Here is a 15,351-nt window from a genome sequence, read left to right as displayed (position 1 = left end):
CAATATTCTAAAATAGAGGGATATATTTGGCCCTTTACCCTCTTTTTTTTCATTCTAATCTATCATAATTTCTTTGGTTTTGTTGAATACTTGAATATTCATTGTGGTTTATAAACGTAGTTCTATCAAACACCTTGGGGTTTATGTACAAACCTGGTCTATTGCTCTTTAATTTTATTGAGCATATCTCGTTACATCTTATTGCAAATAAACAAAAAAATTCACAACGGTGAAGAATTTATCTACAGTTGTCTGATGAAAATTAAAACGGAAAAGGTCTAAAAATGTCATTCAACTAACGAAAATGGCCTATCTATGCCATTCGTTAAAAGGTCAGCTTATCCATGTCACTAACGTTATACTTTTAGCTTATTCATGCCACTAACCTTATAGTTTTGGCCTATTTATGCCATTATTCACTAACGGTTCAATTTTTTGCTTTTAAATAATAAAAATTATTTTTTCAACCCCACATTTGTCACGTGTCTTTATATTATTGGTTCTTCTTTACTTGACCCTACATTTCTTTTAGCATTGATTATGTATAATTAATCATGCCCAACCCGATAAAATCCAACCATCTTTTAACCCAACCCATAATTCCTTGTCACGGCTCAAAATTCAACTAGTCGTAATGGCACCCAACTCGCTAGGTAAGTCAATTAACAACTATCCAATTTAATGAGATTTTTTTTAGACAAATAAATGATAAAATAACTGAACTTTAATACATTTTCCAAGGAATAGTAATACAAATCATAAGCTTTTAAGATTTAGATTTTTACAAACTGAATTGAAATAAACACAACATCAGTTTCAAATAAATACAAATCATTGTAAAAATCACTGTTACAGTTTGATTTGTAAAAATCACTGATTCGGTTTCAACCTGAACAGTGATTTTTACAAACTGTAACAGTGATTTTTACAATGATTTGTATTTATTTGAAATCGATGTTGTGTTTATTTCAATCCAATTTGTAAAAATCAAAATCTTAGAAGCTCATGATTTGTACTATCAGTTCTTGGAAAATGTATTAAGGTTCAGTTATTTTATCATTAATTGTCTGAAAAAAATTTCATTAAATTGGATAGTTATTAATTGGCTTACCTAGCGGGTTGGGTTAGGTGTTATCACGACTAGTTGGATTTTGAGTTGTGACAAGGAATTATGGGTTGGGTTAAAAGATGATTGGATTTTATCACGTTGGATATGGTTAATTATACATAATCAGAGTTAAAAGAAATATATGGTCAAATAAAGAAGAACCAGTAATATAAAGATACGTGACAAATGTGAGGTTGAAAAATTAATTTTTATTATTTAAAAATCAAATAATTGAACTGTTAGTGAACAATGGCATAAATAGCCGGTTAGTGACATGAATAGGCCAAAAGTATAACGTTAGTGGCATGGATAGACCGACCTTTTAACGGATGACATAGATAGGCCATTTAGTTTAGTTGAGGGTCATTTTTAGGCCTTTTCCGAAATTAAAATATCGGTGACAGTTTGGGCAAAGGTAGCAAAACTTACTTTGTAACTTCCGGCGCCGGGAGCAGATTGAACGGAGAACAAAACAGCGTCGTATGAGTCCATTATTTTGCTCTCTGCTTCCACCCATACGTATGCCTCCATATATTTTTGGGTAAAAGACTGAGAAGCAATAGCCAAGTTGTGAGAGAGCTCAGTCGTGCTTCACTGTGTTTATAGCTTCCGCCTGTTCGATGAAATGCCTCAGCGGAAAGCACACATGATTGATAAAAGATAATTTGTTTTGCTCGCTGTGCGATGTCTCAGCTCCAAGTTGTCTCATTTATCTGTAAAACTTTGACAAGAAAATTGCATTCCCAAAATCACAAGCTTCATCAAAATCTAAGGCCAAATACATTAGTATCTAAACATATTCATGGGCATGCCAGCAAACACGAATTACAACATCTTTTTGCTACAAGGGTATCATTTATCTTGAATAAAAGTTCAAGATTTGGGGTACCATCATTCATCAGTGGGTCCTTTCAGCGGTTTTATTGTGCAGAAAATTCTGCATTGGAGAAAAAAACAGAAAAATGTAGCGACGATTCCATTGATGATAAGGTTTACAAGGTTGTGATGGATCACTCTAAGCCAGAGCATAAGATGGAGAGAGCTCTTGATAAGCTTGAAATAGAGTTAACGACGCCATTGGTGGTGGGGGTCTTGCAAAAGCTTCACTATGAAGAGAAGTTAGCGTTTAGGTTCTTTACGTGGGCAGGACATCGAGAAAATTATAGTCACGAGCCCCAGGCATATAATGAGATGATTGATATATTGTCTAGTACGAAATACAAGGTGAAGCAGTTTCGTATTGTTTGTGATCTTCTAGACTACATGAAGAGGAATGATAAGCGTTTGGTTCCTATAGAAGTCTTGTTGACAATTCTTAGACAGTATACTGAAAAGCATTTGACACATCTTCATAAGTTTGCAAAGAAGAAGAAGATAAGAGTGAAGACACAACCCGAAGTTTATGCCTTTAGTTTGTTGTTGGATGCTTTGTGTAAGTGCTGCCTTGTGGAGGATGCCGAGGCTATGTTTAAGCGGGTCAAGAGTAAGGTTAAGCCAACTGCTGATACTTATAACATTCTTTTCTTCGGTTGGTGTCGTGTTAGAAACCCAGATAGAGCTATGAGCATTCTTGAACATATGATCGACATAGGGCATACGCCGGATAACTTCACCTATAATACTGCCATTGACACGTTTTGCTCTGCTGGGATGGTGATGAAGGCTGCTGAACTTCTCGAGTTCATGAGAACTAAAGGTTCAACCATGTCTTCTCCCACTGCAAAAACTTATACTATTATGATCTTGGCTCTTGCTCAAAATGATATGATGACGGAATGTTTTAAAGTTCTCGGGGATATGATAAACAGTGGATGTGTTCCTGATGTTTCAACTTACAAGGAACTGATTGAAGGTATGTGTTTGGGTGGAAAGACTGAGGCAGCTTATAAGCTTTTGGAAGAGATGGGAAACAAGGGCTACCCCGCTGATATAGTTACATACAACTGTTTTCTTAAGGTCCTTTGTGACAATAAAGAGAGAGATGAAGCACGTAGGCTTTATCAGAAGATGATCGAAGTGCGCTGTGTTCCCAGTGTGCAGACTTATAATATGCTAATTGTTATGTTCTTTAAAATGGGCGATGTAGATGGAGCCTTTGAGACCTGGCATGAGATGAGTAAGAGAGGTTGTGCGCGTGTTACAGAAACATACTGTGTGATGATTGAAGGGCTTTTTGATTGCAATGCTACTGAAGAAGCATGCTTTCTTTTGGAAGAAGTTGTTAGCAGGGGTATGAAACTGCCATACCGAAAATTTGACTCGTTTTTAATGCGGCTTTCAGCAGTTGGTGATCTACGAGCCATTCATAAATTGTCAGAACACATGAGAACATTCTACAACCCTGCTATGGCACGACGTTTTGCCGTCAATCAGAAGCGGAAGAGCATGAGCTTAAGAGGGAAGTGAAAATAGTTTATGTTGTCTAATTGGAGGCTGACATCCAACTTGCTGCCTTGACGCTCATGGTTTGAGAAATTCAGCTAATGAGGAAATGCTGATCTTTGAACCTAACAGATCACTTGGCAAATGGCTTGAAGTTATTGTTGCAAAGAAATGTTTTGTTGTGGTCAGTAAGATTCATACATTAAAAAGAAAGAAGAAAGAGGTGCATCATTTCATTCTGTTAAACATAATAAAAGTTATTAAAACATGGTTAACAGCACAAAATTTTGTGTCTGTTAATCTTACATCATCTGTAAATGTTGAAGAATTGATCTGTTTACATAGTTCACTTGACAATCCTCTGATATTCAACTTTGTAAGAAGGACGTTAATCTACTTTTGGGATATATCTGCCGTGCACATAGATCAACAATTCAATTTATTATTGTTTCAAATAAACGGATTTATAGAATCCTAATACATGGCTTCTAACAATTTGTATTAACAGATTTTGAAGCAAGATACTAGGAACGAATTAAGCTCATCACATTGGAATTTCATCACCTCGTTTGCTACCTCATCCATGAAATTTCTTTTTCATCTTGCATCTAATGTTGCTGATCACACTTAAAAATATGGAAGGAGATCTTTGCGTGTGATTCTTGGAGAAAAAGAATTTTTATTTATTTGGATTTTTAATTTTTATATGTGCTTGGCTAGTTTTGGTAAGCATATAATTAGTGGCTAAAGATTGGTAAGTTAGAACTTATTTGAGACATTTTCGTAAAAGAAAAATGAAATTTAAATAATTTTGCTTAAAAGTTCGATGTCTACCATGATTTGGATATATGCTTGACATTATTGTGATAGTTGATAGAGGGCTATTTGTAAATCATGCCCCTTTGTAATTTTAAAATTAAGAAAAATCTCTTATGTGTAAAAGACAGATCTCTTGCGTGTAAAAGTAAATCTCCATGTGTATTAAAAAAAAAGGTAGGGTTATAAAACTAAAAACAAGTTTGTAAAGAGTCACGAAATCAATTGACCCGAAATATATGGTCATAACATAATTAATTAGCTAGCATTAGGGAGGTGTACTTAGAAAACTTGGTCCATATTAGATATTGAAAATGGCATAATCAGAGTTAATTAATGTAAGTTGTAACAAGCTGAACATTCTAGTAGCCCGTTTCAATTTGAATAAAGTAAATGGCCCTACAGAAATCTTACTATATGTTTTATATATCATTTCTTACGTCTTGATATAAAATCTCATGTGAAACGAATCAATGCAATTAAAAGGATATTTGTAATTGGTCATATAACCATTGAACATCTAAAAAAAGTTGCAATTGAAATTGTGTCGTGAATAATTGAATTTTAGTAGCCTCCTTACTACTAATGACCAATACTAATTAGGCGAGTTTGTATTTAGTTAACTTCTAATTACTTCACTTGATCACGTCCAACTCTAGTTCTGAAAAGGATAAGCGGTCGCTGCAAATATAATCCGGTCTAAAAGTCCGAAGTCGAATCCCACAAAGAACTAAGGCTTAGCTATAGCTGTTTAATATCACTAAGAAGACAAGTTTGAACAATTTTCTAAATTATAAAGATTGAGATTTATATTTCTAACTAATTAACTAGCAAATACTAGAAAGTGGTAAAATTATCAACTAACGAGACAAATGGTTGGAGATTAAATTAAAGAGGTCTAGAGTTATGATTTCCCTAATTGTCAGAATCCTTCCAGCTATGTTCCCAACAATTTTGCCAATGTATTCTCTACTAATCGTGAGCACTTTAGGTGCCGTAATTCTCTCTCGAGCAACTACAATAATTTACTAGACATATTCTCTCGAACTATGCTAGTTGGCTTTATCGAACCGCTCACTATGACCACGTCAAGGCTTTGTTATTTCTAAACCTACCTTTAAACCCGTTATATTGATCTCTCGCATACGTTATGAGTGACGTTGTTCAACAACCACCTAAATATGTATCCTTTCTCAAGAAACACATAATAAATAGGCACGGTCAATCGATGGTCATTCAATCAACTGAAATAAACACGTAGTTGAACAAATAGATAAATTCAAAGGCTAAATTATATTAAAACATAACAATAACTCATCCTACAAAAGGTTCCATCAAAACCCTAGATAACAAATTAGCTACTCATAATAGCATGTAAAAACTACAATACTAAAAGTCATAATCAATAATGAAAAGTAGGAAGAAGAAGGGAAAAACTCGTGGTTGAATCTTCCTCCTTGCTTCTCGCATATTCTTGACTCCTTAGGTCGAATCCCCAGTCTCCTTAGCCTCATTAGGTCTAAATTATGTCAAAAGTCCTCAAAATACTATTTTTCCATGTATATATATCAAGTAGGGTCGGGCCCAAATACTTATACCTTCTCCTACGCGAAAAAGGATACTTTTTCAAGTCAGGACGTCCGCGGCCGCAGATTCAACCACGGATTTGGCCACGGATTTTACCCAGTGTTCTGCCTCACATCCGCGGCCGCGGATTCGACCGCGATTTTTACCCTGTTCTGTTTGGAATTTGGAAAAACATAAAACATAAAAATTATATCTCTTTTCATTAGCTTTCCAACCATATATTGTGGAGCCCAAATGGAGTTATGAGAGAAAAATTATGTGTATTTTACTATACAGTGCATAATATGCCTACTCGATTTTTCGTTCGTTCTTAACTATCAAATTTGATCCCCGAACACGATCCCGGCTTAATTCCTTGGGTTTTTACTCAGACTTCAAAGCTCCAAATCACTTGAATTCATTATCTAACATCTACATAGCTCGGAATCACTCCTACAAGGCATAAAACACACAATTAATGCAAAACACCAGCGATTAAAGCTCAAACTCAATTAAAGTGCAGTAAATTAGAGTGTAATAAGCGACTAAAATACGTAATTATAGCCTATCATCAAACACAAATACGCAATTAGCTATTTAATGACTTTGTATTTTCAATAATGTCTAGTTGGGCGAGTTTGAAACTTTGAATTCAAGTGTCCTTGATCAGGAGGATCTTCTGTATTTCCTTATCAGTTACGATGTAATGTTGATAAAAAAAAGATAGTACTAATAGTAGTCAATAGGAAATATTATCTTAGGGAAATATGGAACGTCAAAAATAATTTATGAAATCTTTGAACACAAAAAAACAACTCGGTACACAAATTATGCCACAGGGTCTAGAAAACGATCGTATCCCAAAAAATGTGATATCGACAACTTGATGTTGTTAATAGGAAATAACGCAAATAAAAGGATAGTTTGATGCACAAGTCATACTGCAGGGTCGTACCCCAAGAATATAATATGGACAGATTATTGTCGTCAATAGGAAATAAGGCAAATAAAAGTATAGCTTGATACACAAAGCATGTCGCAGGGTTTACAGTTTGTTTGGATGGTTTTTAAAAACCTATTGTATTGTATCATATTTCTTTTTTTGTATTGTATCGTATTGTTACTTTAAATACAATGTTGTTTTGATTGTTATTTAAATTTTATTACTTATCGTATCATTAAATCAGTCATTACGTGATGACGAAAAATGTCACTTTATATAACAACGGATTTGGTGTGGTGGCGTCGTTACCTTAAAAAAAATTCTTATTTTGCCCTTCTTTATTATTAAATAAACATACTTATTCTTTACCATATCTTTTTATATAATAATTCTACTTTGTATCCTATTTTTTCCTAATAATGTTGCAAGTTTATTCTTCATGTTTTGGTGCATGACATCAATGAAACGACGACAACCAATACAATCTATCCAAATATTATATTTATCAAACAATATAATACTATATATTATAAAACGACATGTAACAACCATCCAAACAAGTCGGTAGGAAAGGGTCGCATCCTAAAAAATGTGATATCGATAACTTATTCTAATAATACAAGCATTATTAATTACTTTCACTGCTCGAATTCGTGACCGTACGTGAAAGACAACTTTACTGTTGTTGTGAGGCTACACTTCCAATCTTTGAACTGAAAATAAATGCAATTGAATTGGCTAAAAGATTTTTCGTATACGGCTTGCAGTTGCCAATACTCTCACAACAACAACAGGAATTATCCAATACGACTTTTCACTTCCCATTCTCTGTATAAAATTGACAATTTACCAATCCTCAGTTGCACCAGCCGTGATGCTAGCTCCATCAACTACCTACTAAAATCTGCCACGTAGACAAAATCAAGGGCAGAATAGTACTTTGAATGAGCAGAGTACAGCTATTAGAAGCCTCTCAATGATTACACAAAAGTCCAAAAAGTAGCATCAACAAGTATGGCCATAGCTTGAACCATCAAAATCACATATATAAACAAGCTGCAAATAAGTTTATCACTACACATATCAAGAAAAAACAAAACACCCAGATAATAAAAATTCAATCTTTAAGCTCATCACACCAATTTTTCAACTTTCTTGAATCTTGTTTTTCTGAGTTTTAACAGAGGTTTTAGATTGTGGGGTTTGATTTCTTTCAAGTTTTTGTGGGAAATTGAGGATGTGGGGATTTGGGGGAAGGTATTATTGGGGGAGAAAAGAGAGAGGGAAAGTGGAAGGAATAGTTGTGGTTTTCGCATGGATGTCAAGTCAAGATCGACACCTCAAAAACTATGTTGACCTCTACTCTTCTCTTGGATGGAATTCCCTTATTTGTCACTCTCAATTCCTTAACATGTATGCTCCCTTTTCTGTGTTTTAGCTTAATTTTTAAGTCTTAATCCCAATTAAGGATCAAATAATCATAATGAAATATGAGTTCCATGTTTGCCTGCCTTCATTTCTTTGATTTTGTTCAGTTTGAACTTTACCTAATTCAAACAATCTTTTTTTGGGGTGTTGCTGAATTTTTGTGAAAAGTGCCTTTTTTGTCTTTCTTATAAGTATTCTGGAATTTGCCTGAATTAGTTAAAAGTTAGGTTCTTGTATGACTTTCTGATCATTAGAAATACATCATAAAGATAGACTGTCAGTCAATTTAGGCTGGAGACAGCTTTCCAGCAGTGTACTAACATATCTTGGCTGGAGCTGGACTTATATGGTTTTCGATGAACTTTAATAGTGAGAATGGCGGTGCAAAAATTGACTTAATGTGAGATGAACTTATCAATGTTTAGTAGATCTCGGTTAATATAGAGAACTGAACTCTGGGTTGTGGAAGTGAGGTAATCTTATGTTTCTATAACCCGAACGTAACTTGGTCTGGTTTTCTAGTACCATCTTTATTGGAGCTTTCCAAAAATTTTGTCGGAGATTTCTGTCTTGTTTTGTCGGATAGGAATATAGAATAGTGGCGGATGTAAATTACATAAATCAAATTACATGGCTCTTGATAGGAAGGTATGGAGGTCGCGCATTAGGGTTGAAGGTTAGGAGGGAGTCGAGCATTTTTCTCCTTCGTACCGGGGTTGGGGCTAGTCTGTTAGGGTATTGTCTTGGACTGCGAGTGGTGTATGTTGTGTCCACACTATTTTTCCTTTTTTTTAATAGTACTGTGGCATTATTATTGGTTGTTGTTATTGTTTTTCCATCTATTTTCTGTTTCCTACGATGCTTATATTATTTTTCTGATTTTTGCTGTTGTCACGGATTCTATTGTCTATTTTTGTCTTTTGAGCTGAGGATCTCTCGGAAACAGCCTCTCTATCCCTCCGGGATAGGGGTAAGATCTGCATACACTCTACCCTCTCCAGATCCCACTTGTGGGATTTTACTGAATTGTTGTTGTTGTACTGATAAAAAATAAAAGGTGGCTGATTCTAGGATAATCTCAAGCTGACCCTTATTCTGGACTTCTACTTATATATTTGGTGGTGTTCTCAATATGTTAGCTTCTTCTTTCTTATGTGGTCCAACTTTTAAAGGAAGAGAACTTGCAATGCAGACTTATCAGATTGTTACTTATTAATCCTGCAGGTTTTTTCCTGATAAAGCTGCAGCATTGGCAACGAATATTGTGAATGAGCTTGTTGAGGTTAGCCCTATGTGAAGTTACAATCTTTTTTCTTCTACTGGTAGAAGCGGGTATTTTTATTGATAATGTAAAAGCAAAAAATGGAGGTTTTAAAAGCAAAACAACAAAAGGAGTAAAATGCAAGGGTGTGCAAGGATCTAGTTTACATATAGCAAAATCTAAAGGACCAAAAGAACCATGAACTTCACTAACTCTTATACTCCTTATGCAACTCTTCCTCCAACCAAAGAAATTGGGAATCTAAGGCATTTAAGTCGGTAAATTCATGCTCTGCGCACGATAAGGATCATTAGTGGGCTGTGAAAACTTTATTATATGGATAATCTTCTTTGAATTTCATGTGACAGTTAGAGCTCTCTATTTCTCTCCTTCAATGTCTGCATATTACGCAACTTGGGACCATTTTCCAGATTCCGTGTCTTCAGTTTTCCAACATTCATTCTGTCCAAGCTGTCAATGCCATCATGAATCCCATATGATGCATTTTAACATTATGGAGTAGTCTCATTCACATTCTCGGTGAATTATCTTGCATCAGGATTCGCTGGTAGAAACTATTCTCTAGTTTTCCAAGTTGGTTTCCAAGGGAACGACCTCCTGTTCCACTAGTATCATATAAGGATGTCACAGAGGAAAAACATTTCTTTTCCAGAAGTCTTGAACCATTCGGAAGAAGATAATTGCCATTTGCTCCATCAAAAATTGAGGCTGTGGTGAGGAAGTTCTACAAGAGCTTCATCAAAGAGGCTAACCGCAAAGTCCTTTCTTTTGAGTCCAAAATGAAGTAGAAAGGTTTAGACCGGATCTTACTTCTATAGACTGCACGCCATTCTGAATTACGACCTCATGAGAAACCAATTAGCCCAAATTTCAGATGATCTGAAACGCAAGCTTCTTTGGCTTTCATGGGAGTGTATAATTCAGGATGAACATATCTCAGAGAGGAGTGGCCTAACAAGCAATCTCCCAAAAGTTGGTGCAAGTCATCACCAACTTTAAAACTAACATGTTTTGAACTCCATATATTTCTGATAGCCATGTTTTTGTCCATGTTATGATTTTCTAGTGACCACTTTGTTATAATGTTGTATGTGTAGGAGCTAAAAGTTAGACCATGCCCTGTTGTCTTTGCATCTTTTTCGGGTGGACCAAAAGCATGCATGTATAAGGTTCTCCAGGTAAGCAACATTTCTTTTGAAAATTATTTGAAAAATTTAATATGATCATTGTTACCCATATGTACAGCAGTACATACAACAGTTTAAAGTATTTCTTTCTTTTTCATTATAGTGTATTCTACTTGGAACAACTAATTTCTTCTTCTTTATTTTGATCGCAGATAATAGAGGGCAAATGTGAAGAACATGTCAATCTGGTAAACTCCATTATGTTTTTCTCATGATGTTTATGTCCTTTCCCAATCTTAAGATATGATTCATGGAGTCTGCCACAATGAAACAAGCTTGGGCATCGACTTAGTGTTTAAATGTCAATTTAGTTCCATTCCATGACACGATTTATGTTTTCAAGTTTTCAAGCTTACTGTACAATTCTATCTAAAAGATTCCTGTACACCAAGAACTTCATTAGCCTATCATAATCCTCTTCTCTTTTTTTTGTCACATTTTGGTTGCTTATCTTCTAAAAGCTTATGTTCCCTCCACCACCCCCGTTGTAATTGAGATAGTCCATTGCCTTATTTTTTTAAGTAACATGATGACAGTGTCAGTGATATCTGATCCGATTATTTTGTTTAATTTGAAGGGTGAGTTTCGACTTGTTAGAGACTGTCTTTCGGGCTACATTTTCGATTCTTCTCCAGTTGACTTTACTAGTGATCTGGGTACTAGATTTATAATACATCCAACAGTTCTTGGAATGTCACGTCCTCCTCCCCTAGCCTCATGGATAGCAAATGGAATTGCTTCCAGTCTGGATGCCCTCTTCCTTAGAAGATTTGAATCACACCGCGCAGAGTTTTGGCAGACTCTATATGCTTCTGTTGTAAGTGTCTCTCAGCTTTGATTATGCTTATTTTTGTCGCTTTCTCCTATATTTCTTCTTGACTTAATATTTTTTTCACAGAGCACGGGAGCTCCGTATCTCATTTTGTGCTCAGAAGATGATGATCTTGCTCCCTGTCAAACTATTTGCAATTTTGCTCAGCGACTTAAAGATCTGGGTTCTGATGTCAAACTACTAAAATGGAGTAGTTCCCCTCACGTAGGTATGGTGTTAATCCTGTGTAAACATTCTTGCTTCATGTACCTGAAATGCAATCTGGCATCTGACATTTTAAATCTATTGGATATCAATAAATTTAAAAAAAATCCTAATTTTTTTTGTGATCGAGAAATTGGTCTGGAGTCGACCCTTTGTGCCAGCCGCATTCTTCGAAACTCGGGGATGATGGGCCCGCCCCTCTACCTGTCTCCACTTAAATGGCTCAAACCTATGACCTAGTCACAAGTCCCTCAACCTTTGACAATTGAACTAACCCCTGGGTGGCTAATATTACTATGGAAAAGGGTCAAAACTACCCCTATTGTTTGGTAAATGGTTTTGCATTTACCCTCCGTCCATCCATCAGTCCAAAAAAAACACGACGTCCATCTATAAGTCTAAAAATATACAATATGTTATTTTTATCAATAAAATTACCCCTACGTTTAACGGCAGACCAGGTGGGCCTTCAAATTAATGCATTGGGATCTTTTTACTGGGCCACGTGGCACTCGTCCCAGAAACCAAATTTGTGTTTAATTTCGACCTATTAACCGGATCCGGCCCTAGTTTTAGTTACTCGGGTCAAATTAACAGCATCTTCATCCACAAACAAACCTTCTGGATTCCACAATACGCCATGAATTACTGTCACCAAAAATCCTACCGCTACACCAATGACCTAAGAATTTAAAATTCCTGTGAACCAAACAGCAATTACAGAAACAATCACGAGTCCTGAAATCACAGCTAGATCGCTAATTTGGTGCCCTATAACTTGCATTGAGCGACCACTGACTGCAACTAGTCTCATCACCCTATGAAAACAAATCTCAAATGGGATTCTGTTTAATTTGGTGAGCAACATCTTTATCTTGAAAAAATTAAAAGTATACCAGTTCACCCCTCCACCCCCAACCCAACAAGAGGAGGTAAAGAACATTTTCTTTGTTAATTTGTTCTGCTTATTTATGAACCAGAAAAAAGATTTACATTGTTAAAGAGGAAAAAGATCTGAAAATAAAAAGAGAGAAGAAAAGAGAATGGAAACACCATCCTTCTCTCCACAAAACCAAAACTTTGTCACCTGGAAAGTAATAGAAGAGAAAAAAGAAAAAAAGAAGAAGAGAGGGCCGAAGACAAAAGGGTCGCCGGCAGCAGTTTTTCCGACCAAATACTATGTTGGTAGTCTTTTTGGCGGGTAACAAAAACTAGGGTCGGATCCGGTTAATGGGTTGAAATTAAACCCAGATTTGGTTTATGTGACAAGAGTGAGAGTGCCACGTGGCCCAGTAAAAAGATGCTAACGTATTAATTTGAAGGCCCACCTAGTGTGTCGTTAAACGTAGTATTTTATTAATAAAAACAATATAGTGTGTATTTTTGGACCGATAGATGGACACAGTGTGTAATTTTGGACTTTTGGACTGATAGATGGATGGAGGGTAAATGTAAATCATTTACCAAACAATAGGGGTAGTTTTGACCCTTTTCTGATATTACTATATTTGCTATTTATATTCTGATAATTTATGTCAGTAGAGGACCAGAACTTGACCCTCAGGATATTTTATCTTTTACACATTAGTAGAAGAAAGAATAGAACTTCAGATGAAATTATATGGTAATGGCCTGTAGAAGTTGATGGTAACGAGCTAACATGCTTAGGAAAGACTGAAAGACCTAGTTTCAAGAACTGGAGTCACATATATTCACAAGAATCTTGTATTTCCAAAGCAGTCTTGTTGACATCTCCAGTCGATTTTCCATTGCAATCTGATCTATGTCTCTCTTGGCATTTTCTGAGATCAAGCATATTGTTTTATGGAATTGTTAGAGACATCGACGTTTAACTAGGATTCATCAAGTTGGAATCAGATAGTCAGGCTTTCCTTCTGTACTTCCCAATTTCCAAATCAGTATCATTTACATCTCCAGTCAATTTTCAATTGCAGTCCAATCTCTCTCTCTCTCTCTCTCTCTCTCTCTCTCTCTCTCTCTCTCTCTCTCTCTCTCTCTCTCTCTCTCTCTCTCTCTCATGTTTTTTCTGAGATCAAACATATTGTTTTATTGAATTGTTAGAGACGTCGACGTTTTATTAGCATTCATCAAGTTGGAATCAGATGGAATGCATATATAGGTTTTACAGCTTCTCACAATCATGTGATTATGATGAAATTCCTTCTACTGTGACTTGCATCAACCCAGGTCACTATAGGTACCACCAACTTGAATACAAGGCTGCAGTGACTGAGGTTCTTGGAAAAGCTGCTATGATCTATTCTCAACGAATTCGTCAACTTGAAGGGGAGAAGATGGGGTTGGAAGGATCACATGATGAAATCTCCGAGCCTCTAGGCAATCTTAGACAAGCCGCTGCTACTGCAAATCAAAGCTTCCAAAGAATTGCTCTCGAGTTGAATGACCACTTGTTTGTACCGAGCTCTGTAGAGTATCACGAGGGAAGTAATGTTGGGTCAGTCCAGCACGAACAGAAAGAACGATACATTCCCCTATCAAGCCCACCAAGAATTAATGCTCATGGTGTTCTTGGTCAAATTTTATTTGATGTGTGTGTCCCAAAGGTTGTTGAGGACTGGGACGTAAGGTCATCGCCAACTTTCAGGAAAGCATCATTTCCATCGTCACGAAGGCATTCACCTTTTAATCCTATGAAATGCATTCGTCGCTCAAGATTGTAGGATTTGCAGCTGGTGATCTTAGTGGGTGCTATATGAAGAGAAATATGACATGGGATTATGAAGAATACACAGACATAATGGGAAGAAAATGATAATGACTCTTATCAGGAATTGAGAGGTTCATTACTTAAAATCGGCTAAACAGTGACCTAATTTTGATTAGAGTTTGATGTGTAAAGACAAATTTACCAAGAGTTGCTTCTTCTAAGCTTGTCGTGTTCATTTATTGCATTACTCTGGTTGTACAGAATTTTTAACTTCGCTGATGTAGAATATAAGACAGGCTAATCCTAGTTTTATCTTTGTTCGTTCCAACAAAGCGCTTTTTTTACTGTATATCATGCGTTATGATTATACCGAGTTAAGTTTGGACAAAATGACATGAATATACTAGTTAGTTAATTTGGATTTGGTTGCATGGGTTTGACTCTATAAGTAAAAAGACATGGACAAAGAACTGTTCTAACTTATAATTATCATCTAGTTGTTTGCGCTAAACAACAGAGTTTGAAGGGGAGCCTTGACGTAACTGGTAAAGTTGTTGTCATGTGACCAGGAGGTCGCGGGTTCTAGCCGGACACAACCTTTTGTAAAAATACAGGGTAAGACTGCGTACAATAGACCCTTGTGGTCTGACTATTCCTCGGACTCCGTGCATAATAGGAGTTTAATGCACCGGGCTGCCCTCTTGTGTGAACCTACTCACATTGTTGGTTCCAAACTCGGTTCTATAGGGTAGATATCTCATTGGATTAACTATCCCACATTTTATAAGGAATAGTTAATTTCACTATTTTAGTGAAAAAGTTATACTAAGATTAACTAATAACCAAATATGAGATAAATACAATCTCAAATTCTATCTCGAGATTATTATCGTTATCCGAAGTAAAAAAATTCT

At 35.9% G+C, this 15,351-nt stretch overlaps 2 protein-coding genes across 2 annotated transcripts; both read left to right on the top strand.

The window, feature by feature from the left end:
• The first annotated feature begins 1,470 nt into the window (after positions 1–1,470).
• LOC107808334 (pentatricopeptide repeat-containing protein At1g73400, mitochondrial-like) lies at positions 1,471–3,703 on the top strand. Its single transcript, XM_016632842.2, has one exon. It carries the CDS (start codon positions 1,793–1,795, stop codon positions 3,512–3,514), a length of 1,722 nt encoding a protein of 573 aa, XP_016488328.2. The 5' UTR covers positions 1,471–1,792; the 3' UTR covers positions 3,515–3,703.
• A 4,153-nt stretch (positions 3,704–7,856) lies between these two features.
• LOC107808339 (uncharacterized) lies at positions 7,857–14,769 on the top strand. The gene is made up of 7 exons (XM_016632850.2): positions 7,857–8,228; positions 9,468–9,525; positions 10,623–10,703; positions 10,865–10,900; positions 11,290–11,529; positions 11,611–11,752; positions 13,957–14,769. Exons 1-7 carry the CDS (start codon positions 8,053–8,055, stop codon positions 14,448–14,450), a joined length of 1,227 nt encoding a protein of 408 aa, XP_016488336.1. The 5' UTR covers positions 7,857–8,052; the 3' UTR covers positions 14,451–14,769.
• Positions 14,770–15,351: the final 582 nt, after the last annotated feature.

This window comes from Nicotiana tabacum, chromosome 12, assembly GCF_000715075.1.
Source record: "Nicotiana tabacum cultivar K326 chromosome 12, ASM71507v2, whole genome shotgun sequence".
In the NCBI taxonomy this organism is placed as follows: Eukaryota; Viridiplantae; Streptophyta; class Magnoliopsida; order Solanales; family Solanaceae; genus Nicotiana; species Nicotiana tabacum.
The sequence above is the reverse complement of the archived record's forward strand: the minus strand, read 5'-3'. Positions and strand labels throughout refer to the sequence as shown.

Coding starts and splice junctions, on each gene's coding strand:
- LOC107808334 (XM_016632842.2), top strand. CDS start 1,793: ATGTCTCAGCTCCAAGTTGTCTCATTTATCTGTAAAACTTTGACAAGA.
- LOC107808339 (XM_016632850.2), top strand. CDS start 8,053: ATGTGGGGATTTGGGGGAAGGTATTATTGGGGGAGAAAAGAGAGAGGG. Junction 10,901..11,289: donor GTGAAGAACATGTCAATCTG/GTAAACTCCATT, acceptor TTTAATTTGAAG/GGTGAGTTTCGACTTGTTAG. Junction 11,530..11,610: donor AGACTCTATATGCTTCTGTT/GTAAGTGTCTCT, acceptor TTTTTTTCACAG/AGCACGGGAGCTCCGTATCT.